Consider the following 26,179-nt stretch of genomic DNA (forward strand, 5'->3'; position numbering starts at 1 on the left):
TCTTGTACAGACGCAGCAAACGGAATGCCACGCAATCTACCTTAGACGCTACAAACTAAAACCAGTACGCAGTCTAGCCTCAATCTATATGCATAATCCCGCGAGACCACTCAAGGGGCTACGCCGAGCTTATTTCACCTATCTTCCACGCGGATATTGACATCCATCCCATCCACACAGAACCCCAACTGCCTTGGCCCATCCCTAAGCTCAACCTCCCTCTTGACCCATCTCCCCCCTCTCGCCTCCTGTGCCCCAGCAGCGCCCTCACCGCTCCTCCCCGCCGCAGCGTCCTCCTCGTCGCTGCTATCATCCGCATTCTCCTCTTCATCGAACCCGCCCACTGGATCCCATTCGCCAGTCTCCCACACCAGACGCAGCCGCAGGGGCTCAGCACCAAACAGCCGTCCTGCAATGCCTTTGACAGCATAAACGTCGCACGATTTGGGGATCGTGGCCGTCTTGGTCACTTGTTCCCGGCCTTGGCCCTGGCCGTCTGAACGTGCCGCTGCAGCGTGGGTGAAGTGTACGGTGATCAGACGGGCCTCGAGGTAGGTAGGGTTAATCTCGTCACGGCGGATGACGTCCGGTGCACCGTAGAGGTCGCAGAGTTCTTTGTAGCGGGCGTGTTGGGCAATGACTTCGGGTTCAGCGGCCTCGGGCACGGAAGCGAGTTGTCTGGCGATGCGGGAGAGGTAGAACATATCTGCGTTCTCGCGGTCCTTGGCTGAGATTGCTGTGAAGTTGAGGACTTTGAGGGAGGCGAGGCGGCCGATGGTCACCATGAATGCCTCGTCTGTGGACTTTGTCTGGTTATCTCCCCCGGCAGCATCTGGGTCCGGATGATCGTAGATTGGGTTGTGGGCGAAGCGGAGAGCTGTGAGGCCCGGGAATGATGTGGGGAGGGCATCTACAAAGGCCCAGCTTGCCACGGTGTTGTAGGATATGTCTAGGTACTGTAGACTCGAAGAAAATGTTGGGACTGGGCCGGACGGAGAGGAGATGGTGGTGATATTGTTGCCCTTGAGGTGGAGGTTGCGGAGGGACGAAAGGGACGACAGAGCCGCGATATCAGAGAATGATGTGAACTCGTTGAATTCGAGATCCAAGGTCGTGAGGGTTGAGGCGAGCGATCCGAACGAGACGCTGGGCAACACGGTCAACTGGTTCAAGCTGCAGCTCCAAGTCTCGAGAGACGGGAATTTGCGAGCGAGGCCGCAAAGAGCTTCCCAGTCCAGCAGTGTCTCTTCAAGCTCTAGCTCAGTGATCTTTGCGAAAGCCTGCGTTTCTTCCGTCTCGATCACTCGGAAGCGGTTACCGCTGAGGACAAAGTCAGTCAAAGCCGATCAAAAGCAAAGGATAGCCACAAACGTACTTCAGTCTCAAGCTTTTCAAGCCGTCCAGCTCCTGACAAATCTTGATGACCTGATCAAACTCCTCAAACAGGTTTCTGCTCAGATCCAGCTCGTAGATGAGGGGGCTCGTCTCCTTGATGCTCTTGTCCCCGTCCACAACATCCAACTGGATGCGTGTCCCATCGAGAATCACAATGGTCAAATCCTCGACGCGCGCGAGCTGCTTGCGAATCTTGTCGAAGCCGACCTCCTCAGCAGGTTTCTTACCAAAGAATACAATCTGAATCTCAGCCTCGCGCTTCGCGACCGCCTCAGAGACATACTTGCCGTGCAGCGCGGTGACGAAGCTTTGCGCAGCGTCGGCGCGGCGGGTTGGCCGCACAAATGAGGCGGCCGTGGGGGCTTTTGAGAGGCCTGCGAGACACAGATTAGAAACTTGGCCCTTGATGCAACGGCACACGGGTGGAATGAGGTACATGTAAAGAATCGGACGTCTTTATGTTGGCCGTCGTGTTTCCCGCGTCCGGTGTCGTCCCATTCTACGCCGAGCCAGGTACCTGATGTGCCAGCGACAGGCCCTATGTAGCGGACAGTGCAGAGCGCATTATCGTAGGATAGTCGCTGACCGATGTAATTACTTGACGACATTTTAGAATTTAGCTAGTTGTCGTCACCGCTGAAATCTCTGCAAAGCCGCACGCATTTTCTGCGCACTTGGTTTGGTTCGGTGCTGTAGTGGGCAGGCAGCAGAATGATCCATGAGATTTGTGTGAGTGAGCTCTTTCGCTGGAGCTCCCAGAAGGTCAAAATTGTTAGTGGGGGTGAACACTACTGAACGCCACCATGCCAACAACCACATGGTAGCGAAGAACCCAAGAACTGTTATAATGGAAGTTTTTAAAATGCGTTATGAATGCTGTGCTTAAATCTGAAATAAATGTGTTCCGAAAATTCATCCAAAATCCATTATTTTACAACTTCGACTTGGGAGACTCCACAACCTTCAACAGTGCGCGACCGTTGCTAAGAACGATCTTTCCGCCCTCGACCTTGGTCTGGAAGCGAACTTCTTCCCATCCATCCTTGACATCGCCTGTCCTCCAGGCATCCGTCACCAGCTTGTCGCCGGGCATGACGGGGCTGGCGAAGCGTGCCTGGTACTCCTTGATGTTGGCAGGATCACTGCCACCGAGGGCCTTCAGCAAGCCGTGGGCGGTTGAGTTCCACGAGTACAGTCCGTGCATGATAGCTCCAGGGAAGCCCATCTTCTTGCCGGGCTCGGGGGTCGCGTGTAGAGGGTTGTAATCTCCATTGAGGCGGTAGAGGAGTGCTGACTCCTTGTTGGTCGCCTGAGAGAAGGTGGCATCGGGCTTCTTGTCCTTCGGGGGAGGGAAGTTCTCGGTCGCGGGACCCTTGGGGCCGCCCCAGTTGCCCTGAGCGATGTAGAAGCTGCTGGTAATGACGCTGGCGTAGACCTCGTTGCTGGGGAGCTCGACCAAGTCGGTCTGGGTCTCGACGACGGAGCCCGGGCGGCCCTTGTCGTAAACACCGAGAACCTTGGTTCGGACTTCGAACTTCTTGCCGGCCGAGGTTGGGGGGAGGGTCTTGTTAAGCACAATTTTGCGCTGGCCGTCGACGACGCGGCGGGCATCGAAGGAAGGAACGTTGGGGATCTGGACGGCCTTCTGGGCAGCGTAGAAGTCGACTACCTCCTGGGTGTCGCCCTTGAATGCTGGCTCGGTGTTAGCTGGGTTGATCGTAGTATCCATTGAGGTGATGTAGCTCACTGAGAATGAGAGGGTAGGTAGGGAAGACGGCGAAGTTGGGGTGAAGTTCCTGTTGGCAAACGGTCAGCAATTAAGAGCCATAAATGCCCCGCGAGAGAAGAAAACTTGCATAGAGGAAATGAAGCTCGTCGTCGGTAGCACCAACGGTGTTCGCGAAGAGCAGCACATCGCGCTTGACCCAGGAGACGGGCTGGCGAGGGTACTCGAATCCAACACCGGGGCCGCTCATTGTGAAGTTTTCTGTAGAAATCTGTATGGTGTAGGTGCAGCTAACGATACAAGGTGAGTCTGAATTGCAATTGGAAAAGAAAAGGCGGGGAGATCTGAGTAGAGTTGCACCTCGGCCGAGCTCTGGGGAATTCGCGACGGTTTTAACAAGCGATGGCCAAGCTGCCCTCGGCGTGGCTTATGGTCAGCTAACCGGGCAGCTAACCGGACAGAGAGGGCAGCTCCAGTGGCAGTGAAACCCAGGCCGCCAATGCCGAGGTTCAAATGTGGGGGTGGAGTTGCGCCATCTTGGGCTTTACCCCGGATCTCGACTTCGGGATCTAGGGCCGCGAGTGGCAGGGCCTAGAGGAGGCTAGTGCGAATGCTTCCTCTCAAGTATCACTAATCTAGGCGATCACGGTTCATGTTGATGGAGAGCATCACGAAGCAAGAAGAAGCTTCCGTTGCGATTTTCTAGAGGTGCAGAGCTTCTTTGCTGCCGCTTAGCGTCGGGGGTCGGCAGGCGGCAACTCCGACCACCTACCTCCAGTGGAGGTCGGGATGGGAGCTCTCGAAGGGTGGAAGGTGCCTTCCTTCACCTGCCCTCCCGTCTGAACAGACGGGAGCTCCTTCCTTCACCTCACCTGCAGGCCCTTTCAACTAGGTACCTCCTCCACTTACTTTTCCACATTCCAGGTTTGCTCCCATCCTTGACCTGGCAAAAACTTCTTTTTCGCACCACTCTACCCATCTCAAGTCAAGCGAGCAACCGTTTCACTGGTTACCCAACTTATTTCCACTTCAGCGCCGAGTTGCTCGTGAAGGCTTACGTGAAGTGACGATGGCGCCCCTGAAATTTGCGCAGCTACAGGAGAGTCGCGGGCTCGACTTGGCCAAGCCCTTCGACAAAGACACTCGAAGGATCTTGGAAATGACCGTCCATGATCTAATCCGCAAGAGAGGCCAAGTGGACAGCAAGATGACGATGGCCTTGGAGCGCCACGGTCAATCCAGCGATGCCCAGTATCAGCAAGATTCTCTACTTCAGCTCTCACTCCGCGAGAAGGCCAGAGAAAGAAGGTTCATCCGCCGTCAAACCAAAGTTCTGGATGACAGACAGAAGTTGCTGGACATGGATCCCTCGGGCGCCAGAGCCCGCGATGTCGACCTACTCAAGAACCTCTTGTCGAAATTGAGAGACGAACCCAGCACCTCAAGCGAGGCACTCAAGCACCAATCGAAAGACGGCGACCTTTCTTTCGTTGAATGGGACACCGAAAATTCTGAAGACGAGAATGACGATAACCGCAACGCCCTCGATGATGATCTGAGTGCTAGTCCTCTTGTGCCGAACGCTGTCAGCACCAAGTCCTAGAAGGACAAGGATGTCGCGGTGATTGACAGTACCAAGAAAGAGAAGCGAAAGCGCGACGATGATACCCACCAGTCTTCCAAGAAGTTGAAGAACGAACATGGTGGCAATGATACCCAGCCACAGGGCGAAAAGGGTCAGCATGACGGCGATACCAAGCGGAAGAAGAAGCACAAAAAGTCCAAGAGCATCTCACTCGACGAGACGAAGCCCGAGAAGCAAGACGAAGCCCCGAAGACCAGTTCAGGCAGCAATGTTGAACATGCCGAAAACACTAGCTACGGTGCTGATCTCGCAAAGGGACAGAAGAAAAAGAAGAAGTCCAAGTCGGCCACAGCTCACCTTATCGACCATGGAGACGAAGCTGACGTCGGTGAGACTTCATTCAGTCACCAGAAGTCCGAAGCTCAGAATAATGCATCTTCTCCGTTCACTGAGGTCAAGGGAGGGAAGGATAAGAAGAAGCACAAGAAGTCTCATTCCAATGCTGTCGCTGAAATCGGCAAAGAGGAGCAAGACCACAGTCCCGAGGTTGTCCTCACTCCTGAACTTTTCCAGGAGAAGGACACGCCTGTGCTCACTCACGAGACCAAGAGTGACAAGAGAAAGGAGAAGCAGAAGAAGATCAAGCATGCAGAGTTCGCCCATACTATTACAGTCATCGACGACGTCAAGGAACACGAGCAGCTCAAAGTGGCTGAAGCTAGCCCCGGAAGTGAGGGCGCCAAGGACCCCGTGGCCTTCGCGAAACACAACAAATCCAAGAAGGAGAGGCGTATCTCGGACAACACTATCGTCAAGGAGAGTCAGGCCAATGCTGAGCCAGACAAATCGGTCCACGATGCAACGGTCGCTGAGCCTACGATCATCGAGGGTAAGAAGAAAAAGAAACTGCGAAGCAAGTCGCTCTCCATCGCCGAGAAGGATGAGCAGGCCACCATGCCTGACAAGACCGAGGGTATCAAGTCCTCCATCGATGGTCCCCAGAAGGCGACGTCGTCTCCCGGTACAGCTTTGAAGGGGCCTACTCGCATCCATCCTCCGTTGCCTCCAGCCACTCCGGAGAATCGGGGATCTTTCGTTCGCACAACTGGCCATACGCCTTACAACCCCTTCTTGAACTTGAAGCCACATAGTGTTCAGCATCCTGGGCCTAGCTTCGTTCGTGAGAAGTCGCCGAAATCTGCAGGTGGCCAGGTCTGGGTTCTTGACACTACTGGATCGCGCAAGAAGCAGAACAAGAGTCATGAAGACGACACGAAGAGTGTGACCATGACCATTGGCAAGGTTGATACTCCGCACAAGGTTGATCAGGGCTCTCCGACGCCCCCTCCCAAGAAGGACCAGAAGAAGAGAGGAAGACCCAAGAAAACCAAGGAGCCTCTCATCCCTGCGAGCCCTCACTGTGCGGGTTTCGCTGCCCAGACGGCAACTCCACGTGCTCGCACCTCGAGCGATCTTGCTGCGCTTCTGGGCAGCCCCAAGCGAGCCAAGAAGCTTCAGAAGGTGCTCAAGGAGGATAGGGCAATGCTCGAGCAAGAGAAGAAGAGCTGGTACGAGGCTGTGGGCTTGGAGTACAAGAAATGAGTATCGGCCGTCAACCCTCTGATGTAGATTATATTGCCTTGCAGCCTTGCGCAACGAGCACCATCACAGATCCTGATATCGACAGATGCGTCTGAGGCTTGCGGAACAAACTTTCAGTGTATCAATAGGAGATGAGGATAATTCAAGATACATTAAATAAGACACATATCATGTGATGATGCACCAGTGAACACTGACTCGGTCTGAATGTGGATATAGGAAATTTCATTTCGGTGCTCGGCCATTTTGTGAGGCCAGAGTCTCATTTTACTGTACAAAGAGTGTAGATCCTTACATCGCGCAGAACCCCATCTGCGGCTTCAGCCATTGATAAAACACAGGAAAACCCAATCCTTAAAATCGACCCTTATTACGGTCACACTCCTCCAAGAATCTGTAGATGCCCTCCAGTCCCTCGTACCCATCGGAGCAGTCCTCACTGGTCTTCGGGGTAGGTGATAAGCTTTCGTATCCCTCGGGGTCTGACATCCAAGAGTGCTCTTCCATCTCATCCATGAACGCCTCTTCCAGGTCGACATCGATGCCGGAAAGAGACCGCAGTGAACCGCCGGGCGAAGTAATGGTTTTGACACCATCGTCAGGGGCGTACGGGAACTGAAGCGCCATCGGGACGCCATTCTCCATCTCAAAATCGGGGTCTTGGCCGACGATACCACGCTGAACGCCAGCATCATCGCACAATCGTTCGACAGTCTCGGCGTCGACTCCAGGGAATCGCACCCGAAGGACGTTTTTCTTTTCCATCGTGACGGGCAAATCACCCAAGATGGCAAGCCTTTTCAGGTCTGCGAAAACGACGGCAAGGTCCTTAAAAGCGCGAGCAAAGTCAATGGACAGGACGTCGAGGAAACCATCCTCGTTGAGGGTGGTGGTGGGGGCCTCGGCGTTAGCGGAGGTGAAACCCGCAGCAGCGGCGGCAGCCAGGGGGCTGAGGGCCGTGACGGTGGGGCTGATATGGAAGTCGACAAACGAGCCGGGGTTGCCGCGGGCGGCACCCATCATCTTGACGTACGCGGCCTGCTCGAGCTCCGAGACGGCGCGGTAGCGCTTGTCGCCGCGGGCGTTGAGGCCGTCGTAGCGCACCTTTTGGCCAGAGAGGCAGAAGGCGCGCATCGCGACGGAGACGTTCTGCATCACCTGCGCAGGCGCGGCGGGCGTGTGCGAGAAGTAGCGGGCCCCGCCGCCGACGCTGTAGCCGCCTTGGGTCCGGGCGATGGCGCCGCCGGTAAGGTTCGGTCGGAGTGTGCTCGCAAAGGGCGCGCGGCCGGTCATCTGGCCCACGCGGCGAGAGGTGTTTGAGCTCGGGAACGATGCCCTGCTAAAGCGTGCGCTGCCGCCGGTGCTACCGGAGGCGTTGGCGCCGCTGGTAGAGATCCATCGACGGACAGTATTGTTGATGCTCTGGGTCGAGTACCAACGTCCCGCGCGCTTCTGCCGGAGGAGAGCAGCCGGGTGGATAGGCTGTCGGCCGGTCGGGGTCGTGCGAATGGGGATGTGTGCGAGCTCGCCTTGGACGGCTGGGCGGGTTGCGTTTGCGAGTTTGGTTCGTATCATTTTGGTGGTTCTGGTGATGCCCACGCGGAGGAGGCGTAGGGCTGCTGGAGCCCATATACCCCCCGCGGCAGACATTTTGGCGGGTTTGTTTGGAGTGACTCCTAGGAGATCACGACCGGTGAAGGGGACGTCAAGAATGAGTCGAACAGTGTCGTGCTTGAAGCTATGTCCTTGGGAAAAGAGGGAGACCTGGGGGAGGGCGGGAGATCGCGGGGAGCACTTATAAGGAGGGAGGCGATAAGATAGACTTCGCCACCTGAGGTTGTCCACTCAGATTGCCGGATGCACCGCCACAAGCACGGCTGTGGACGGGATTTGCTCTAGTCCAAAGGTAGCTAGCGCCTTCTCGTGAGGTAGGACCCCCACTCTGGATTTTTTTTCTTTCCTTTAAATTTCCCGCGAAGCTCTTCCAACTACTGCAGACTTCTCTTTTCCATATTCAACAAGGTCAATCACCAAGGCCTTTCCCTCTGCCTGCCATTGCGAGGCGCGCGACTGGCAGGCATTGGGGGGCATTCAATTGGTAAGTTTATTTTACTCCTTCTCACGAGAGTTCACCTGGTTTCTTTTGTCTTTTTGCGATGATGATTGGAAACAACATTGAACAATCCAAATCAGACCTATTCCATGGTGTCACACTTTTCTTAGAACTGAGCAAAATTTCTTGCGCAGCTACATGTCTTTCGCGTCTATGGAGTCGTTGATCCAAAGCTAACGCGCAACAGAATTTTCTCTCCAGAATCTTCAATCGCTTCAAATTTAGAGGCCCTTGCTCTTGACAATATTTTCAAAAGGTTCGTTCACACTTTCTTCGTCTCAGCAGCCCGCCCTCCTTCCCTCACCTCTATATGATGAACACTTCGTACACCATAGGGATTCCTCATGCAGAATACATAATGTTGAATCCGGTGCAATAGTTTCAGCCTTGTCTGATCTAGAGCCAAAACATCGCCTCTTTTTTTACTCGCATCTATCCAGGTAGCATTCATGCTAACATCAATCGGATAGGTAAATACAGAGCCCTCAGGCTTCGCCTGCCTGCTTTCCCCTACCCACAAGCAAATACCACACATGAGGAAGTTTTGAACGAACGGGCGGACATAAATGAACCTCGATGCCCCTCGCCAGAAACAAACGGAGCGTACAAACTCTGTGGTGTTGGGTGTCGGGGCTTCTTGTTGAGATCGATCGTCACCTGATCGTGGTGACCAATTCTTGCTTGGGTTGACGGGTTCCTTCATGCCGCCTTCGAAGGAACCTCTTGGAAGCTTGCGTTCATCTGGTTGAGACAAGCAATGCTGACTATCCACGACGCAGGTAACATTTTTCCCTCCCCTGCCTTCCAAAGGAGCGAACGTGTTCTGTCTCTCGATACTATGATGAGTTGATCAAGTATTCACACTGTTTGACTGGCGCTCACTTCGGTGTTTGCTGGACATGAACGTAATTAACACTTTCTGATATTGAGGTTAGTCCAATCCCATGTCTCCCATCTTTTGGGACACCATCACTAACTGCGTATAGACTATTCACTTGGTGTTTGCTTCACATTTGACTGACACGTCGCTGACTCGTGACATAGGTAATATGCTTGTTGATGTTTCTCTTTTTTGCTATGATACCCAAATGGTAGGTCTACATATTTTCTTTTTCGCAAGTGCCGCCACACCCCGTCTCACGGATGACCTTTTATTAGCTCTAGTACTGAATATCATGAAAGAGAAAACATAAACCGATTCACCTTGGAGAACTGATCGAGACCTGTCATTTTTACCTTTTTGTTTTGCATCTTCTTTGGCAAAACATTGGCTAACATGACAACTTCTAGGAACCCCGACGGTCTCTCTCTAGTGAGACCCGATCTTATTCCATAGTTTGTTGAACTTGAAAATGATAAGAAAAACAATTCTTCATCACAAAACCTTCTGTCGCTTCGCTTTCTGCTCGTGTAATGATGCCTTGCCTCCCTTGATATCCACAACCCTTGCGCCAGTCTCCAGTCGCACACTGCGGCCGAGACGCACCTAATGCTTGAGCTGCAGACGCGCGTTCATGCCCACGATGCACCTGATCAAATCCCAATCGCCATGTGCGCCAACCCAGTCCGTGACGATGATGCCCGTCGCCGCGTCGCCGACGTTGAGCTGGTGGGGGCCCTTGCCCGGCTCGCCATGCCGTACGCAGAGATACTCAATGACGGCGGGGTTCACTTTGGCGGCGATGCGCTCCGGCCAGCAGGTGGCATTGAAGAAGTTGCTCGCGCTCAGAAAGTTCACAAAGAAGGGCAGCGGCGGCGCGTCGGCGTTGAAGTCGGGCATGCCGGGGAGGTGGAAGAGCTGTTCGGCGGCGCGCTCGAGCTGGCCGTGGGAGAAGTTGATCTTCTTCTCGACGTTTGTCGACTGGTCGATTTCGTAAAAGTCTTGGACGCGGATGAGGCCGCCGCCGACGGTGCCGTCCTCGCAGTTGTCGGGCCAGTTCTGGGCGTCAATGGCCCAGCCGCGGCCGTCGTGCTCGCCGCGTAAGGGCTCGTCGAGGCCGAAGCGGCGGATGAGGACGATGCGGCCGCGGCAGTCGCCGAGGTGCGGGATGCGCGGCTCGACGAACCAGCGGTGGGCGTCACGGCCGACGTAGCGGTCGCGGAGGTAGCGGCTGAGCTGCTCGTCGTTGCCCTTGCCCGTGCCCTCGCGCTTGACGGACATGAGGACCGTCTCGGAGGGGTTGGCTTCCAGGTAGGCGTAGATGTCGGAGAGCATGTCGGCAAAGTATTTGTTACCCGTCAGGGAGATGGGGAAGGCGGAGTGGACGAGGGAGAGGTCGTCGTTGTCCTGGGAGACGGAGACTCTGATGTCGAGGAAGCGGACGCCGTTATCGAGCTGTTCGCGGACGCCGACGGCCTGGCAGCGTACGGACGGCAGCGCCGTGTAACATGTCGGCGAGTTGTGGGTGCCAGGGATGGAGAGGAGGGGCAGCGGGTAGTCGTCGCGCAGCTCGTGCATCCAGGCGTTGAGATTTGCGGACGACATGATGGCGAGGAATGCGCCGTTGGCCACGTAGACGGCCGTCAGCTCCAGAGGCGCATCGTCGAGCTTCTTCATGACGGAAGAGCGGTTGGTGGGGCTCGGGGCGTCAATCTCATAACGATGGCCCTCGATTTCGAACTGGAGACGAATTACATCGTGGTTGCCAGTGTCTGGTGCGCCAATCTCGGTGCCGCTGATGGCGAAGGGCTCGACATGGACATCGACGTCCTCTGTCTGGTGGGCATCTCCCTTTGCGTGGGTCTCTTTGGTGGTGAAGTTGGTCGCGTTCATGAAGGAGCCAATGGTACCAAAGGTGTTGCCCAGGAAGTCTCCGGTGCGCTTCCTCTCGCCCTCGAAGCGCTCGACTCGCTTGAGGATGACTGGCAGGGCCGTGAGGTTACGGATGGTGAGGTTCGTCATGGCGGCGGCGGTCTCGAGCAAGGGGGAGGAGGGGGAGGGGAGGAGAAGTGAGAAGCAGTTACCCATCGTGGAGGAGGATTTTCACGGGGGTTTAGAGCCCCTCGGCGGGCTTCATGTACGCGTGTTCCGGGGTACAGAGCCGTCTTGGAAGGCTTGGGAGGGCCTTTACTTGCATGTAAAATGGGGCTCTTTGGAGCTGGGCTGACCTACGGCCAAGGAAGGGGGGTTGTAACGGTTGGCTGGGTGGGATTGTACGTCTCGTCGGGATGCATGCCGGTTCGCTACGAACAAGGTACCGTAGGTACGTTCAGCTCAGCTCAGCTTGACCGGGCCTCCCTCACAGTCACAGCAATGATTCAGGTCGGGAATACCGCAATCGAAGGTGTGTGTGTCTTTGGTGCGATTGACGTCGCAATATGGTGCGCCGTAGCGCTGCTGGTTTGGAGTAGAGCTGGTCGTTAGTGTCCTGAAACTGGACGTGATTCGCCAGCAGTGATAGACAGAAGCCGTTCCTGCAATTGGCGCTGCTTATTGGACCGTTGGGGAGCTGCCAGCTGCGCAGGAGAGCTAGACTTGGGGTGTTCCTGGTTGTTCCGCGACCTGTGTCATGGATTAGCTAGAACGTGACAGTTTTGAGACTGACAGCGAAAGTTCGGACCGAAGAGCAGCTGAAATATTGTGTGGGAGGAAAGGGTGGGCAAACCTGGTACATACACGAAGTGATCGGGCGTGGAGTCCGTCTTGTCAGCCAAGGTTGATCAAGATCTGATGCATAGAGTTAGCCGAGTCAAAAAAAAAAACAAAAAAAAAGAAGAGACGATTTGGCCAACGGAACGGGACGGACGGAAAATAATAGCGTTCAGATTCTCGCAGGATGCACGTCCTTCGGCTTACGCCCGGTGGATTACAGCGGGCAGGGCGGCCTATGATGTCTCTGCCCGTATCAATCCCTGAAGTCGAGAATCCTTCCAGTAATGCCATATTTCGTATCCGTACGGTCCGTCAGCAAAGACACTTAGCAACGTCCCTTCTCAGCAACCGTGCCGTTTTTTGTTTTTTTTAACATGGCCCAAACTTATTTGTGCAGCATTGCTCAGCGGCACAGTGGTTGGGATGGGCCATTCGCCCTTCTCAACTCCCTCACTATATACTCCTGTGCTCGGAATACACTCCTTGAACCATCGTGGCGAAAGAAGCTATCAGATCTCAATCCCAAAGTTCCCACAGCTAATCCCAACTTGGGGGCGTCATCCGCCGCGCTCGTGTTCGTGGCATCATGGCCTCGAACTCGGGCGGCAGGCCCTGGTCGAGTTTGAAGGCACCCGCAGCACCACGATGAAATCTGCACTACCCGCACTTCTGCCTATTCTCGCCTACGTCTCGTAGAAGGGCAATGGGCTGAACAGCATGGTTAGGCCCATAAGTCCCGTCTCGAGTTCGACGATATTCGCGTATAAATAGTCGTTTACTTCCTGGTGAGCTTCCAACTAAACGTCCTCTTGCCTCCATCGCGAACATACTCCTTCAACACCTCACCTCCCTCCCATCCACCCTCAAAATGGTCAACTTCCCCCCCATCGCCGCAGGCCTCGCCCTCGCCGCCACGGCAGCCGCCTCCGCAACCGCCCCAACGCTCAACCCCTGGCCTCAGTACAACCACGGCGGCTGGTACAACCAGAGCGACGGCGACGTCACCACCTACGGCGCCCCCGAAATCACCTCTCTCGAAGGCCCGCCCGTCGCTAGGTTCTCTTTCCTCTTCAACGCGGAAGACCCCGTCTACGCCGGCCTCTACGTCCAGTCCTCAACCGAGGACTTCATCACCGACTACAAGGTCGAGGCCTACAGCTGGCGTAGCGACTACGCCGATATCACCGGCAAGGTGTGCGGCGCCAAGGGCAATTTCACCTTTGTACAGCTGTTCGGGCCGGACGGTCTGCCAAATACGTTGCCGACCCTAACCATGTTCATTGAAGTCACCGCTGCCAATAATAATGGTTCGCGGGCCTTCATCAACGAGGTCTGGCCCGTTTGGGTTGGGGATGACATCTTTTACCCGAATAACACCTCTCCTTGCCCGGCTCCTGCCGCGAAGACTAAGGGATGGACTGCTTAGGAGGACTAAGCTGTGGGTTTGAGGAACGTGGGGAAGACACTGGGTCCACGATTGACGAAGAGGCCAAATAATATTGAGAAGACAGGGCAGGCCAGAGATGAGAAGAAGGAAACAAGAGATGAGGACGAAACTAGTCGAAAGACTACACTACTCATTCTCATCAGGCCGTATACGAGAGTAGTAATGAATATCTGATCAGCGCATACTCAGCTTAGAGGCTGCTTCACGTCGTTTTCACCGCGAGACCTAATCTGACTTATAAGAGTGAATATATAGGCGTGTATGCGCTCCGTCTTAAGATGTTCTTACTATTGATATCCCTCGAAGATCAACATATATTTATGATCTTCAAACTTCCCCTATTAACTGAAGTCTGTGAGCACCGGCTTTTTGCTTTAGTACTGGTGTAACCAGCTGTGTTCGGTGTGCGACCTCTGAGAATCTCGGAAGCGGCTAACAAGTAAGTCTGATACCGGCGTGGACTGCCAAAAGAAAGACTAGTGTACATCCCCTCCCGATGGGAGTGTGGGAGGGATGAGTTTGACCTCGGGACCCAGGATTATGAGTCCGAATGACGGGATGAGACTTTCGAGGAGTGCGAGTTTGCAGAAGGTCTTGGGTTGGAGGGTCGAGCAGATGGAAGAGGAAGAGGGACTAAGTGAGGGGATAGGAATAGGGGGGTTGTAAGAAGTGCAACATTGAGAGTGTGATGATTTGAATGGACGTATGATACGATTTAGATGTGAACAGATGTTCTTTGGCTAGCCAATGTGCTTGGCTTCGTACATTGGCCCTTCAGAGGAAACTTCAACCCTCGGGGCTGAACCTCGCGAGACTTCATTTTCCTGACTGATTTGACGTGAAAAGAGGCTTCTGGGATCCGGACTCTTTTGCCAAGTTTTCATGTCTCGCTGCAAAACCCGTTCCAACTTCATTCTTACCTACCCTCAGCCTACTTCATCCAAAGTCAATTGACACTCACCACTTGCTAGCTAGCTTCAATAACAATCACAGGCTTACAGAAACATCGTCATGTTTGGGTACATGTTCACTTGAATTGACTGGATTCACCTTTCCAGAGTGAGATCCACGACAACGTTCAAAGTAAGGAATTACTAGTAAGTAGCAATATGTAGATACAGTCACCGAAGGTTATGCCTCGCAGACTGGAGCGTGGGCTATCGCAAAGTCGAGGCGAATCTCCCCAGGGGCTCAGGCGGATCTGACCACTCGATTCGCAGCGTTTCCTCGGACAATGTGCAGTCTCAAAGAAGACTCAAGCGAGATCCGAGGGTAGACTTTGCGAATTATGTGCGACTAAGCGTTCCAGTAGCCTGTAATTTTGTCTTGTTGAATGGTATTTCAGGGAATCTCAGCCGCAGGACGCCGCCACCTGCACAGTTCAATATCGAGGTCTATTGGGACTAGGAGTTCACGTGGAGTTTTACTTTCTCAGACTTCCCAAACGTCTGGGATAGGAGCAAGTTGTGGAGTGCACCATGGGCATGAGTGATGTTACCAACTTACCATGTCCTGTGAATTGTAGTGGTATCGTATCTCGTCCAGATCCTCGCAGGAATGGCAAGGGACTTTTTCCATTTCCCACGTTGCAACTCCAGCTACTATTTAAGCTTGTTTCCGTGTAACCAAGAATGCGTTTGTACAAACGGCTTGACTGGCGTGCGCTGAGGTGAGTCGTGCTGAGGTGGATCAAGGCGTTTAGATTAGACATTTTCAGTTGGTGCTGTCTTAGTCGGTTATATGCGTGTACATGTTTGGAGTAGGATGTCATCCCTAAAACAGATCACTCGTCGTTGGTATCACGAGGCCTGTCATTTTGCCAGTGAGAAGCGTTCAGACTATAGTTTGAAAGCTGGGAATGTACCCGGCTGCTACAGAAGCGAGTCGGTCTAAGTCCCGAGCAGTCATCAGAGCTGTTCTGTGCTGCGATCCGGGCGACTTCTCATTAATTACTTCTGCCAGTCAAGAAATCTCATCAGCCTCCCGCGCAAGAAACGGCTATGCTTGTGTGGCTAGCTACGCGCGAGGACTCAATGTAATCAGTCTGATCAGCCGCTCGAAGTGGAAATGCTTTCTAGAATGGCAAATTTCCTGCGGAATGGTGAAGCGATTTGCAAAATGAACGCCTTCCAACCTGGCCCCTGTACCTGCTTTGTCTGATGGTCCGTCTTGGGACGCTCAGGTCGTCGAACACTTGATTCTTGCAATGGAAAGACCGCTCGCTTCAATGGTAATCAAGGCTGAAAAATATCTACTGTGTGCAGTCGGAATTTTCGACGGCTGACTTTGATGGAAGAGGAATTCATTGTCTTGACTTCAAGAGACAACTTTTGGCTTGCAAAATGTTCTCTGACATCTAGCTTGTGGCAAGGTTTTGGATTATGTCTCCGTCGAGATCACGCTGAGAAACAGCATCACACTCCTATCAATGATTCTAGTATTTAAAGAAATTCAGACCTACATAGCGAATACATTGCATGTCTTTCTGCCAAGCTGCCCACTACGCTCCTTTACACCTCACAGGGTCTTATTGCTTCATCGTCAGTCTTTTCTGCTACTTCAGTCACTCATTTAGTCTCTTTATACTCAATCAAGCGCCACTATGTTACTCAAAATGCGAGCCGCAATGCTGGTAGCTATAGCTGGCACCGCGAGCGCATATCCAGCTTCCTTTGCACCCGGTAGCAACGCCACCTTTACTAAGACTGTCGTCCCTACCCCTTGCCCGTCTCCCGTGGAACAGGCCAATAGATTCGGGTTTACGGGAGAACAAACAGCGACGTTTGCTCACGATGGGCCTCACGCCACTCTGTCGCCAAACATCCATTGGTCTTGTGACACAAAGCCGGCAGCCAATGTCATACCAGTTCCCCCCAGCAAGGGTTCCGAGATGTACTACGGTGTTGGTGGTATGTAAACTAGACCAGCCTGTTTTCAAGAACACGATGAAATAACGCAGCAGAGCAGATCCGGCCAAAGCAGGAGCCTATGCCTTTGTCACATATCACTTTACTGCCCCATCGGTCAACCTAGACCATTGCGATCATGTAGCAGTCGTCTCATACGACTCGTCAGATCTGATCATCTCGTTCGGCAGCCATGACGGATACCAGAACGCTGTGAATACTTGGAGCACTGATGAAGGCCTGATATTGATCGTCTTCGTCAAAGGATGCGGTGATTACGAGAAAGGCGATCGTTGCTTCTTCCGCGTGTCTTCACTCACGTTTCGCGGTGGAGATTCTGTTATAACGGCCTCCGGAACTCCTAGTCACCCTGACGATATTATCACTTCTGGAGAGACTGAATGGGGCCATTGGACCCCTCGAGGACATCACCCGCAGCCTTCATCAGCCTCTGGATCAACATTCACATGGGGATCCGCACCAGCCGCCACCTCCGGCAACACTGCATCTGGTGCCAGTCCCACCTATTCTGGAGGATTGAGCGCCCCTGGCATAACCGGATCACCTTCATCTGGGCCTGGATCAGCTGGTATGCCCGGAGCTCCTGGCAGTCCAATCTCAAACAGCTCTTCTGCAGTGAATACCACCGACTTACAGGCACCTCGCAGTTGCGAGGCTCCTGCCGACACCAAGTATGGCCTTCCAACGGCCTGTCTTGGCGCCTATTTCGATGAGAATCTCGACGAGGACCTAGGGTACACCCAATTGAGCGCCGAGAGTCTTAAATTCGTTCAAGAAATTGCCCCTCAGTTCAACCAAGAATCTATCCCAGAGGAGTTCAAGTACGACATTGACCCAGAGGACTCCTTTTGGAAACAACGCCGATATCTCCGTAAGCGATGGTTTAGGTCCTTCTTCAACAAAATCGTGCAACCCCTCAAGGCAGTTTACCAAGCCACGCAACAAGCTCTCTCAATCGGAGGTTCCATCAACAAAGAGATCTACTGGCACCTCCCCAACCCCAAGTCCTCTAACCCCGACGACAAAACGCTCAGTGATCCCAAGACTAAGCAGGTCCAGTCTCCGTGGGGCGACTCCATTCTTCTAAAAGCGCTAGGCTCTCAGGAGGATGACCCTGACAAAAAGGTCAACGGATACATGAACATTTTCTGCGTCGGATGCGGTGCGTTTGGCAACGCCAAAATCGCTGGCCGAGCCCGCTGGACTCCTATTGGTGGGTTCCTCGAGGGCGAGGTCGACATCAGAACGGACATCAAGTTCGTTCTGAAGATAGGGATTGACGCCCAGATCACGTACAAGCAGGAGTTTTACAACGACCTGATCAACGTTGCTTTGCCTGGGCTGACTTATGGTGTTGTTAACATTGGCCCACGTATCAGCGTCGGATCTCGAGTTGAAGTCGAAGCAGCGGCCAAGGGAAAGCTATTAGCGGGCGCTGAGATGGGGCTGCAGGACGCTCATGTGCTCATTGACTTCGTTAACTCTGCTAACAGCAAGAAGAGTGGCTGGGAGCCCTACTTCAAGCCCGTCTTCGAAGCGGAGGGTGAGCTGATGCTCTCCACGTCACTTGGTCTGCCTATCGGTATCAAGTGTGGTCTCCAGATCGCATCTTGGGATAAGTCGGTAGGCATCATTGATGAGCCGTCAATCAAGGGTGTTGCTCAAGTTGCAGCTTCGATCGGTCTCTCTGAGACGGGCGGCTTCTCGGCCGGCTTTAAAGATACAAATGGTTGTACCGGTATCAGCACACAAATTAGCTGGCGCAACAGACTCTACATCGACATCTTGGGTTCAAAGCAGATACCTTTGTTGGATACCAACGATCGTCCCCTGGCCCAGGGATGTATCGAGTGAGTTTTCTGCCTTCACTACCTTTGCCGTTTTAACAAGATCCTTGTGGCTAACACGTATAGATTACCCCCCAGACCCCCCGGCGTCACCAAGCGTGATATTGGATATCGACAGACTTCTGAGTCCACTAGCTCGATTGTTGACACCACAGACAGCTACAAGGGAGGCTCCTCCACCATTTCTTATGAGCCCGAGTCCATTCCGAACAGGGCTTACAACGACACCAACGGATATGAGTATTCTCTACTTATTGACCCTACCGGTTCTACCATGATCATTTCTTGCAGCAACGGTAACTTGTACGCAGTGGTCACCGACGGACCAGACAATGACCTCTGCTCGGAGCTGTGGGCTACTCAGGACGACGCCCTCATCTACGACGGAGCCCAACGACTGATGCACTACTACGGCAATACCATGACGAAGCTCGGTGTTTCTAGGTTGCGTGTCGAACCCGAGCTGGAGGGCCCTACTGATAGCGTCGTTGTCGCGTGGGCTCCCTACTATGACGGACCTGGCTCTGAAGAGTACTACTTTGTTGCCATTGACCCTCTTGACGAGATTTTCTATCCTGTGGTTTGCGATTATGTCGAAGGGCAATCGTCAAAGCTTTTCCTGGTTCGTGACCCAGTTGAGGGGATCGAGACCCTCAAGAGTCCTGACCTCATGTATACTGTCACCGGTGGCCGGGTCCGTGACTGCTTTGCCTTGGTGCTGATGCAGGGTATTCGCGATACAGCGAGCTACCTCAGCTTGAGCGATACCCCCGACAGTCAGTAACCATACAATAGCTTACGGGAACGAACTATGGCAATGCAATTGGATCTTGAAACAACCTTCTTTACGTAATGATTCTATCCTGCCGCTTTTCTGATCCCGAATGAGCTCATTAATACAAAGGTTAACAGTTTTTGTCACGTCAGTGTTTGCGGATAGATCTGTTATGATAGTCTTTGTCGTGTTGGAGAACGGAGGGCCATCAACCGCAGATCATTGAGCTATCGTTCGCGGCAAAGACCTCTGAAATCAGCCAACGGCCGTTTGTCAAAATTTCCGTCACAGTACTGTACAACTAAACGGTCAAACTCGGCCAGAATAGGCTCGGGTTGCACCTCTTACCGAGAATACCAAGAGTACAGAGCATGCCAAACACATAAATGAACATGGCTTACGGAGTATTCGTATCAACTCTAAACGCCGTGCCCCCCTCCTCATGCCCTCCCTGCTCCAATTGACATGGGTCAGACCCACATTACCTGAGATGCTCACCTCACCTTACCCATCCCACCAAAGTAAGCTTATTTCAAGGTCGACAACGAACGCATTGTTTTGTTCAGTAAAGTAAGCAACATTAAGATTTACTTTTCAAAATATGGACTAAAGAATTTCCTAACAACAAGATACACCACACCATATCCAAGACTCATTCCTCAATCCAGTTACTACAACACAGCCACGCAGGCATAGGTATTGGCCCACAAACCAGTACACGACGACCCAACAGCCGGGTTCCAGGTCGTAAACTGTGCGACGCTGATACCGTACTGCGAAGCGATAGTTGCGCACGTATTCCCCGAGACCACAAAGTGGAACGTCTTACAGCTCTTCGTCATCCCATCCTGAATCGGCGTCGGTGTCGCCACGCCGTTACCCGGGTTCGTCGGCGTCGGAGTCGTCGGCGTGTGCCCAACAATAGAAATGCACACGTACGCATTCAGCCAGAGCCCGCTGCACGAGCTGCCCACGCTGGGATTCCACTCCACGAACTGCGACAGCGAGATGCCGGACTTGCTCGTGATGGAGGCGCACGTGTCGCCCGAGACAACAAAGTAGAAGCTGTCGCAGTTGCCAACCATGTTGGGCTGCGTGGGCGTGGGCGTGGCGATGCCGTTACCCGTGCTCGTGGTGGTGGTCGGCGGACTCGTGGCCGTGGCCGTGGCGCCGCCGATGATGCCTACGCAGGCGTAGGCATTGGCCCAGAGGCCTGCGCAGGTGCTGCCCGCGGAGGGGTTCCATTCCAGGAACTGGGCTAGGGTGATGCCGTTGGCAGTGGCTACGCTGGAGCACGATTCGCCTGACTGAACATAGTAGAACTTGTTGCAGTTGGTGACGATTTGTGCTTGCGTTGGCAGCGGCGTGGACACGCCGTTGCCGGTGGACGTCGTGGCTGTTGACGTTGTAGTAGACGTCGTTTTGCTGGCGGGCGTCGTGGTCGGCACGGCTGTGCTGCTGACCGGCGGCTCAAAGAAGGCCTCGACGCAGTACGAGTGGCCCGTCTGCAGGACGCAAGTGTCCGTGATGGATGGGTTCTGGGGCGAGAGTTCTGGTAAACAGGAATATCTTTCACGACTGGGGGAGCAACTTGAGTGTATGTCTTACCCATCTTCGGAACGAGACCAAGTCGATGGCGTTCTCGCTCAGCAGGGCGCTGCAGGTCTTGGCCGCGGTCAGGTCAACCCACCAGGTGCAGTACGTGGTGGTGTTGGGATCGTATGTCAACGAAGGGGATGAGCCATCGCGACGATGATGAGCCACACCGGCGAGCGCCACGTCGACGAGGCTGCCGGCGAGTAGGAGTGAGGGCAACAAGGAAGGTAGCATGGTGTTGTATTGCTTGGTTTCTGTATGCTTGATAGCGGTGACACCGATGTTGTTTGTCTTGCGTGTTTGGGATGATGGACTCCTGCTATCGGATCGACAATTTCGTTATCCGCCAGACGATACATCACGATCCAGAGTGCAGGTATATATGTAACCTTTCATGGCATTATCCATTGCCTACCAAAGAGCCGCGACACTCTCCTTCAGGCCGGGGGAGACGAATACGGGGCCAGACGCCGACATAGTTTTAGGCAGACACCATACCTGGTACTGCTAGTCGGTCAGTCTGCTTGATGACCTGAGTTGAGAAACACTAACGCCACGGACTTTTCCAACTTCCTCAATAGGGCACTACGGATAAGGTCCTCGCTTCCGACTCAGTTGCCGGCCTGGTAGTCCCGGAATCTTGCGGTCACTCACATGATTCTAATTTCCATATTCATTCCTTCAGAATCCTTCTGTCTTGGCGATATTGGTGTCGAGCCGTCCATATCCCGAAATCTCAACCACATCGCTTACACTTCGTCTGCAAGACCCGGAATTAACAGTTGCAGAGCGTCAGCTGGTCCAATATTGCTACCAGATGTAGCATCGTCTAAGTGCTTGATTTGTTTTGGCCCCTTGAGAAGCACAGAGGCATAGCAGATGATCCTTCGCCACTGACATTTCCGGAGCGGGCTGACATGGAGGGTGTGATTATGCCAACCATCCAAGCGAGGACCCTTATTATTAACTTTTGGACGATACCAAAGATCCAAAACTTGTTCAAAAGATCCAGATCCGGACCCCAGTGATTTCAAGGCCGAGAATAAGCAGGCTGCAGCACATGGGAAAGCAAAAGTACAGGTACTGCCAAGCAAAAGTGCCATGCGGCCCTGCGGGTGGGGCGTCTTTGGCCAGGCACAAATCGTTCGCCAAGCCGCTAGACCTCGGCGTTTCTACTCTATACGGTGGATAGGATCATAGGACCAACCTAGAAGTAACAGCCGAAAGCAGGATTATGATGATGTACCATGTGAATTTATCCTATGGCTCACTAGCGAGTATAGTGAACCGCGATATGACGGTCTCCGTCTGTTGCGCTGTCGCTTTCATGGTCGATTAAGCCCACTGTGGTCATCGCGGGAATGGAATCACAGTGTAAGCCATGAGTTCAACAATTTACACAGATTACGGTATTTGAGACTAATTATGTGGCCTCTTATGACACTGTTCTCGCTATACGTGTTCTTGTATAGCATACACCTAAGTAATAAGACGTGCCTTTTTCAGCAAAAGCTCTACGCGATTAAAGGGTCCTGATGCAGGGGTGAACTTCAAGAGATGCGTACGAGCTAGCATACACTAAAGGGCAATTCTGTACAGAGATATCCACAAAGGGCGAGCTTTCCCAAGCGCTTGCAGTACCTACAATAATCAAACAACAAACACCTGAGTAATTTCATGTGTTCTGGCTTAATATGTAAGGAGGAAGGATAATAAGCATCTGTCTGATCAAGTCCTTTTCTGACACATGCAAAACCCCAACAAAAACAGATGTAGAAATAAAGAAATAGACACAACACGTAGTGATCTCAACCATATCTAACATTTGAACTGTCCACCTCTCATGCAAAGGCATTAGCAGCCCCGACAATAACACCAGTGCCAGCAAGCATCCACAAATCCGTCTTCTTCGCCAACCCAGCCGTGTTCGTCACGCTGCTCGTCGCCCCGGTGACCCCCGTGCCAGGGGCGGTAGCCGATCCGGACCCCGAAGACGACGAACCGGTGGTGCTGCTGACGGGAGGCAAATCCTTCAGTACGCAGCTGGCGTAGGCGATAGTCTGATTCAACCAGGCGTGGTTGAGCTCGCCAAAGTGGTCCCAGGCCGATGCGCACTCAACCGAAAGCGAGCTCACGCTCTCGCTGTTGCTGCGCCAAAACGAGGCGGCGGCGCTCTCGTACGACGCAAAAGCCGTAATCAGGGCCGGGTTCGCCGTCGCGGACGCGTAGGTGGTGAAGCCGCAGAGCTGTGACGACTCGGTGACGCGGCAGTTGAACAGGTCGGCGCCCGTAGCCGTCTCGAAGCAGGGCTCTACGAGCTCGTCAATGTACCCTTCTATGGCGGCGCTCAGCGTGCCCGAGGGCTTGGGCACGTCAAAGTACTGCGAGAGGTTCTGCGTTGCGCACTGCCACGGGTCGCGGTACGTCGATGTCGGTGTCAATGAGGGCTCCATCGACGTCAAGGGCGGCGAAGACATGGAGGCGGATGAGGGCCCGGTCGTCGCCTGTCGGGCCACGAGGGTGATGGTGGAGTCCGAGGCGACTGCCGCGGAGGCGCCTAGAATCGCGAGCACGGCCGGCTTCATCATTAGGTTTGAGACTGGAGTCTGATTTGGTATGATGAGGTGATTGTTGAAGAAAGCCGGTGGTGGTATGGCCGAGAAATGGAGGAGAAGGATGAAGTTGGTGAAAACGCAGAGCGAAGAGTCAAGACAAGGGCAGAGGAGTCCAACGAAGACGCGAGTGAGGGAGCTGGACGACGTTGAAATGCCGTGCTGACAGCCTCGCGGTCTTTGTCGACCGTAGCCATAGGTATATCCATACAAGTAGGTGGGCCTGTTGGCGATCAGCCTGAGATCAAAGCAAATTAGCCATGTAATAGAACACAAGTCTGTTTGGTTAGTTAGATTTGCCTCCTGCTGTGCCGGCTGGGGGCGAAATTCTGAACCAGTTCGCCAAGGCCGCGAGTACTACCCGACGTTACGCCCCAGGATTCAGGAACAAATTAAGAATGCGACAATAATCATGCATGTAAGACTAATAACCTCAACCTCCCTGGGTCCGTAGTAACCTTTTGGCTTGGCCGTTTATCATTTTCCTGCAGGATCACTCCCCAGTATAACCCTATCAAAGTACTGTGTAAACGGTCAAACTCGGTAACGAATCGGCTCCTTCAAAGCATGCCTACCACGCAAGCGAACACATCTTATTCACATTAACTCTAAGCGCTGTCCCCCTCCTCACCAACTCCCTGTTCCATTGCAGCCTTGACCGCCTTCGTCTCCTCGAGGCACTCCTCCTTGCGATACTGTGGCAAATTAGGCCAGCCGTGACGTCTGAAAACTTCCTGAAGCGCCGGAATAGGATTCCTCGCCATCGTGCTCTCCGAATCCAAAACCTCGTACTCGTTCCACGGCACCCAGCGCAGCAAGCGGTACTCGGCCTTGAGCACCTTGAAGAAGTCGGCGACAGACCAAGCGGCGCCATCGGCACGCCACTCGGCATCGTCTTCGTCGTCGCAGTAGTCATACGGGTCGTCCTCGATGCACCGGGGCCCGTCGCGGAGCCGGCCGGGGCACTCGGGCCAGTAGACTACGCCGAGCTCCGTGTCAATCAAAAAGACATGGTGCTCGCTCATTGTCAGACCAACAACGTGCTCGGGCACGTTGTCCATGATGGCGGGGCCCTCGGTGATGGTGCGAAGCTCGTCAATGTCGCTGCCACCCTCGCGTACCCAGGTTCCGTACGTGCGCCAGTCTATCCAACGGCCCCCAGGAGTGACCTGCGGTATCTCGCTGTCGTCTAGATCATCTTGGCGGATGTACGGGAGGTGCGAAAGCAGGCTCAGCACCTCGTCTGACTTTCCCAGCTCCTGTAGATCAGAGGCCAACGTCGGCCACCCTCCTGACGGCGGGTGAACGACAGCTGACTCGGGAAGGTACATCTTGGTCAGGAAGGCATAGAAGTCGGTCACGGCGGCGACGGTGGCCTCCTCCGAATACTCGACTTGCTCAAGGGTCGGCATCTCGTCTTTTCGTTGTGGTCTAAGATCCTGGCGACGTTGCCCGGAATAGCCTCGGCTTTAGTGGGTTCTGGAGAAGGAGTTGTATGAAGTTGTATTTGCTGACCATGAGTCGAGCGAACTTTGGTTGAAAGAAATGAAAAGTGAGGGCGAAAAGAAGGTAGACAGGCTAGTAGGGGGTAAGGAGCTTTGTGCTGTGCCGCCTGTCTTAGGTAAGCGTTGTTTCTTGATGTGACTTCAACTGTCAGGGGCGATCCTGATGATGATTCGGCCCCCGATCCTCCTTTTTCTTCCCCGGTCCGATCAACCTAATTCCAGCGCTAAGTTCATCTAGACTCCATGAACGTGCCATTGGTGGTCGGCTGACCGGGAAGGGTGCCCGATAGAGCGAAAGCTTCCAAAATCACTCAGTGCTGCAACTCCATCATCAACTCTCATGAGGCGCAGACCTCCACGGAGATGACAAGAAAGATCTGCAAGGGAGGTCATGTCTGGATAGAGATGTGTATCTGTACATGAGGGATATTCCCACCAGGTTTCTTGCCAAGATACAGGCCTGGGAAGGATTCAGCTTGAGTCGAGTGCTGCAAATTCTTAAATTTCGGTCATCAGGCAGCCTTCCCGAAGGCTTGGCAAAAAGGTCGAAGGGATGTGCCGTGTTGTGTGATCTATTCGATAGTTTACTGCAGTCAGCTTGACATTTTTGTGCCGCACAGTTAATTACCTGTGCCTTGGACTGCGAATGAACGACAGACTGAGAATAACGGGGAATGATCGTGATACAGAAGTACAGGTCTGACTCCATGAAGGGGCCAAAATGCAGCGTGTAAAGTGGACTTTCTAGAATGGAGGGTCGATGTAAGATACCCATTTAAGCCTATTACGGCAAATAGCGAGCTACATATGATTGGCGCATGTGGGGTCGCGAGTTAAGCTTAACGTCGACGCACCTTGCCGCTGCAGGTGGTACACGTTTTCTCCAAACACCGTCCTCTTCTACCAAAAACGCCTACTTTATACCTTTATTTCCGAACAGAAAAGGTACCTCTTATAGCACTGAACTAAGTGCTCTGGAAAGGTTCACTCTTTTTCACCGGAACATCAAAACCAAAAGGCGTCGTCTTGGTTGAGACGTTGAAATAGGCCAAGATGTTGTTCGAGAGAAGAGGTAGGCCCAGGCTGATGGATAGGCGGGCGTCTTTACGCGACGTGGCCGGAGCCCGGAGTTTGGCTCTCCAGCCGGGTGCTACCCGACACTACCTACTGTAATAGGCTTAAATGGGGTGCCTTACATCGATCCGCGGTGTGTCGAACAGAGGTCCTTGTCTTCGAAGTAAAGACTCGGTAAGCAGCTAAGGCCAGGCACTCGCTCGAGTCCATGAGCTCCATGGTATCCGTAAATATCTTGGCTTGACGGTAGACTCCGTGGGATCCTCAGCCCTGTAAGTGTGGACACGCCGTACAAGGAAACTTGATAATGATACCTACTTTAGGTACGGAGTAGAGGTGCAGGCAAAGGAGAAGACGGAGCCATGGACGATGGTCCTGAACGA

At 53.5% G+C, this 26,179-nt stretch overlaps 11 protein-coding genes across 11 annotated transcripts; 3 read left to right on the forward strand and 8 right to left on the reverse strand.

Annotated features, from left to right (window-relative positions):
* Window position 1: 1 nt before the first annotated feature.
* On the reverse strand, window positions 2-2,192 carry BDP55DRAFT_67222 (CAP-Gly domain-containing protein). The gene is made up of 3 exons (XM_060575518.1): window positions 1,832-2,192; window positions 1,376-1,769; window positions 2-1,320 (listed from the first exon to the last, which is right to left on the reverse strand). Exons 1-3 carry the CDS (start codon window positions 2,001-2,003, stop codon window positions 135-137), a joined length of 1,752 nt encoding a protein of 583 aa, XP_060432058.1. The 5' UTR covers window positions 2,004-2,192; the 3' UTR covers window positions 2-134.
* On the reverse strand, window positions 2,147-3,767 carry BDP55DRAFT_657767 (MaoC like domain-containing protein). Its single transcript, XM_060574429.1, has 3 exons — window positions 3,252-3,767; window positions 3,143-3,191; window positions 2,147-3,087 (listed from the first exon to the last, which is right to left on the reverse strand). Exons 1-3 carry the CDS (start codon window positions 3,369-3,371, stop codon window positions 2,327-2,329), a joined length of 930 nt encoding a protein of 309 aa, XP_060432059.1. The 5' UTR covers window positions 3,372-3,767; the 3' UTR covers window positions 2,147-2,326.
* A 423-nt stretch (window positions 3,768-4,190) lies between these two features.
* BDP55DRAFT_629955 (uncharacterized protein) lies at window positions 4,191-6,308 on the forward strand (the record flags this gene model as incomplete). The annotated part of the gene is made up of 2 exons (XM_060572091.1): window positions 4,191-4,706; window positions 4,728-6,308. The coding sequence occupies 2 exons, from the start codon at window positions 4,191-4,193 to the stop codon at window positions 6,306-6,308; spliced, it is 2,097 nt and encodes a 698-aa protein (XP_060432060.1).
* Window positions 6,309-6,486: 178 nt separating this feature from the next.
* On the reverse strand, window positions 6,487-8,062 carry BDP55DRAFT_657769 (casein kinase II beta 2 subunit). The gene has a single exon (XM_060574430.1). The coding sequence runs from the start codon at window positions 7,956-7,958 to the stop codon at window positions 6,663-6,665; it is 1,296 nt and encodes a 431-aa protein (XP_060432061.1). The 5' UTR covers window positions 7,959-8,062; the 3' UTR covers window positions 6,487-6,662.
* A 1,845-nt stretch (window positions 8,063-9,907) lies between these two features.
* Window positions 9,908-11,323, reverse strand: BDP55DRAFT_548382 (phosphatidylinositol-specific phospholipase C; the record flags this gene model as incomplete). Its single annotated transcript, XM_060568833.1, has 1 exon — window positions 9,908-11,323. One exon carries the CDS (start codon window positions 11,321-11,323, stop codon window positions 9,908-9,910), a length of 1,416 nt encoding a protein of 471 aa, XP_060432062.1.
* Window positions 11,324-12,795: 1,472 nt separating this feature from the next.
* BDP55DRAFT_67356 (uncharacterized protein) lies at window positions 12,796-13,687 on the forward strand. The gene has a single exon (XM_060575604.1). It carries the CDS (start codon window positions 12,882-12,884, stop codon window positions 13,437-13,439), a length of 558 nt encoding a protein of 185 aa, XP_060432063.1. The 5' UTR covers window positions 12,796-12,881; the 3' UTR covers window positions 13,440-13,687.
* A 2,399-nt stretch (window positions 13,688-16,086) lies between these two features.
* On the forward strand, window positions 16,087-19,018 carry BDP55DRAFT_739090 (uncharacterized protein; the record flags this gene model as incomplete). The annotated part of the gene is made up of 4 exons (XM_060580395.1): window positions 16,087-16,366; window positions 16,425-16,883; window positions 17,004-18,237; window positions 18,301-19,018. 4 exons carry the CDS (start codon window positions 16,087-16,089, stop codon window positions 19,016-19,018), a joined length of 2,691 nt encoding a protein of 896 aa, XP_060432064.1.
* A 662-nt stretch (window positions 19,019-19,680) lies between these two features.
* On the reverse strand, window positions 19,681-20,839 carry BDP55DRAFT_692457 (uncharacterized protein; the record flags this gene model as incomplete). Its single annotated transcript, XM_060577117.1, has 2 exons — window positions 19,681-20,547; window positions 20,618-20,839. The coding sequence occupies 2 exons, from the start codon at window positions 20,837-20,839 to the stop codon at window positions 19,681-19,683; spliced, it is 1,089 nt and encodes a 362-aa protein (XP_060432065.1).
* A 182-nt stretch (window positions 20,840-21,021) lies between these two features.
* BDP55DRAFT_67503 (uncharacterized protein) lies at window positions 21,022-21,788 on the reverse strand. Its single transcript, XM_060575707.1, has 2 exons — window positions 21,260-21,788; window positions 21,022-21,109 (listed from the first exon to the last, which is right to left on the reverse strand). Exon 1 carries the CDS (start codon window positions 21,706-21,708, stop codon window positions 21,355-21,357), a length of 354 nt encoding a protein of 117 aa, XP_060432066.1. The 5' UTR covers window positions 21,709-21,788; the 3' UTR covers window positions 21,022-21,109; window positions 21,260-21,354.
* A 310-nt stretch (window positions 21,789-22,098) lies between these two features.
* BDP55DRAFT_657788 (uncharacterized protein) lies at window positions 22,099-23,455 on the reverse strand. The gene has a single exon (XM_060574431.1). The coding sequence runs from the start codon at window positions 23,191-23,193 to the stop codon at window positions 22,447-22,449; it is 747 nt and encodes a 248-aa protein (XP_060432067.1). The 5' UTR covers window positions 23,194-23,455; the 3' UTR covers window positions 22,099-22,446.
* A 370-nt stretch (window positions 23,456-23,825) lies between these two features.
* Window positions 23,826-24,629, reverse strand: BDP55DRAFT_726736 (uncharacterized protein; the record flags this gene model as incomplete). Its single annotated transcript, XM_060579186.1, has 1 exon — window positions 23,826-24,629. One exon carries the CDS (start codon window positions 24,627-24,629, stop codon window positions 23,826-23,828), a length of 804 nt encoding a protein of 267 aa, XP_060432068.1.
* Window positions 24,630-26,179: the final 1,550 nt, after the last annotated feature.

The sequence above is a fragment of the Colletotrichum godetiae genome (assembly GCF_030913485.1).
Source record: "Colletotrichum godetiae strain CBS 193.32 chromosome Unknown BDP55scaffold_12, whole genome shotgun sequence".
Taxonomy (NCBI): Eukaryota; Fungi; Ascomycota; class Sordariomycetes; order Glomerellales; family Glomerellaceae; genus Colletotrichum; species Colletotrichum godetiae.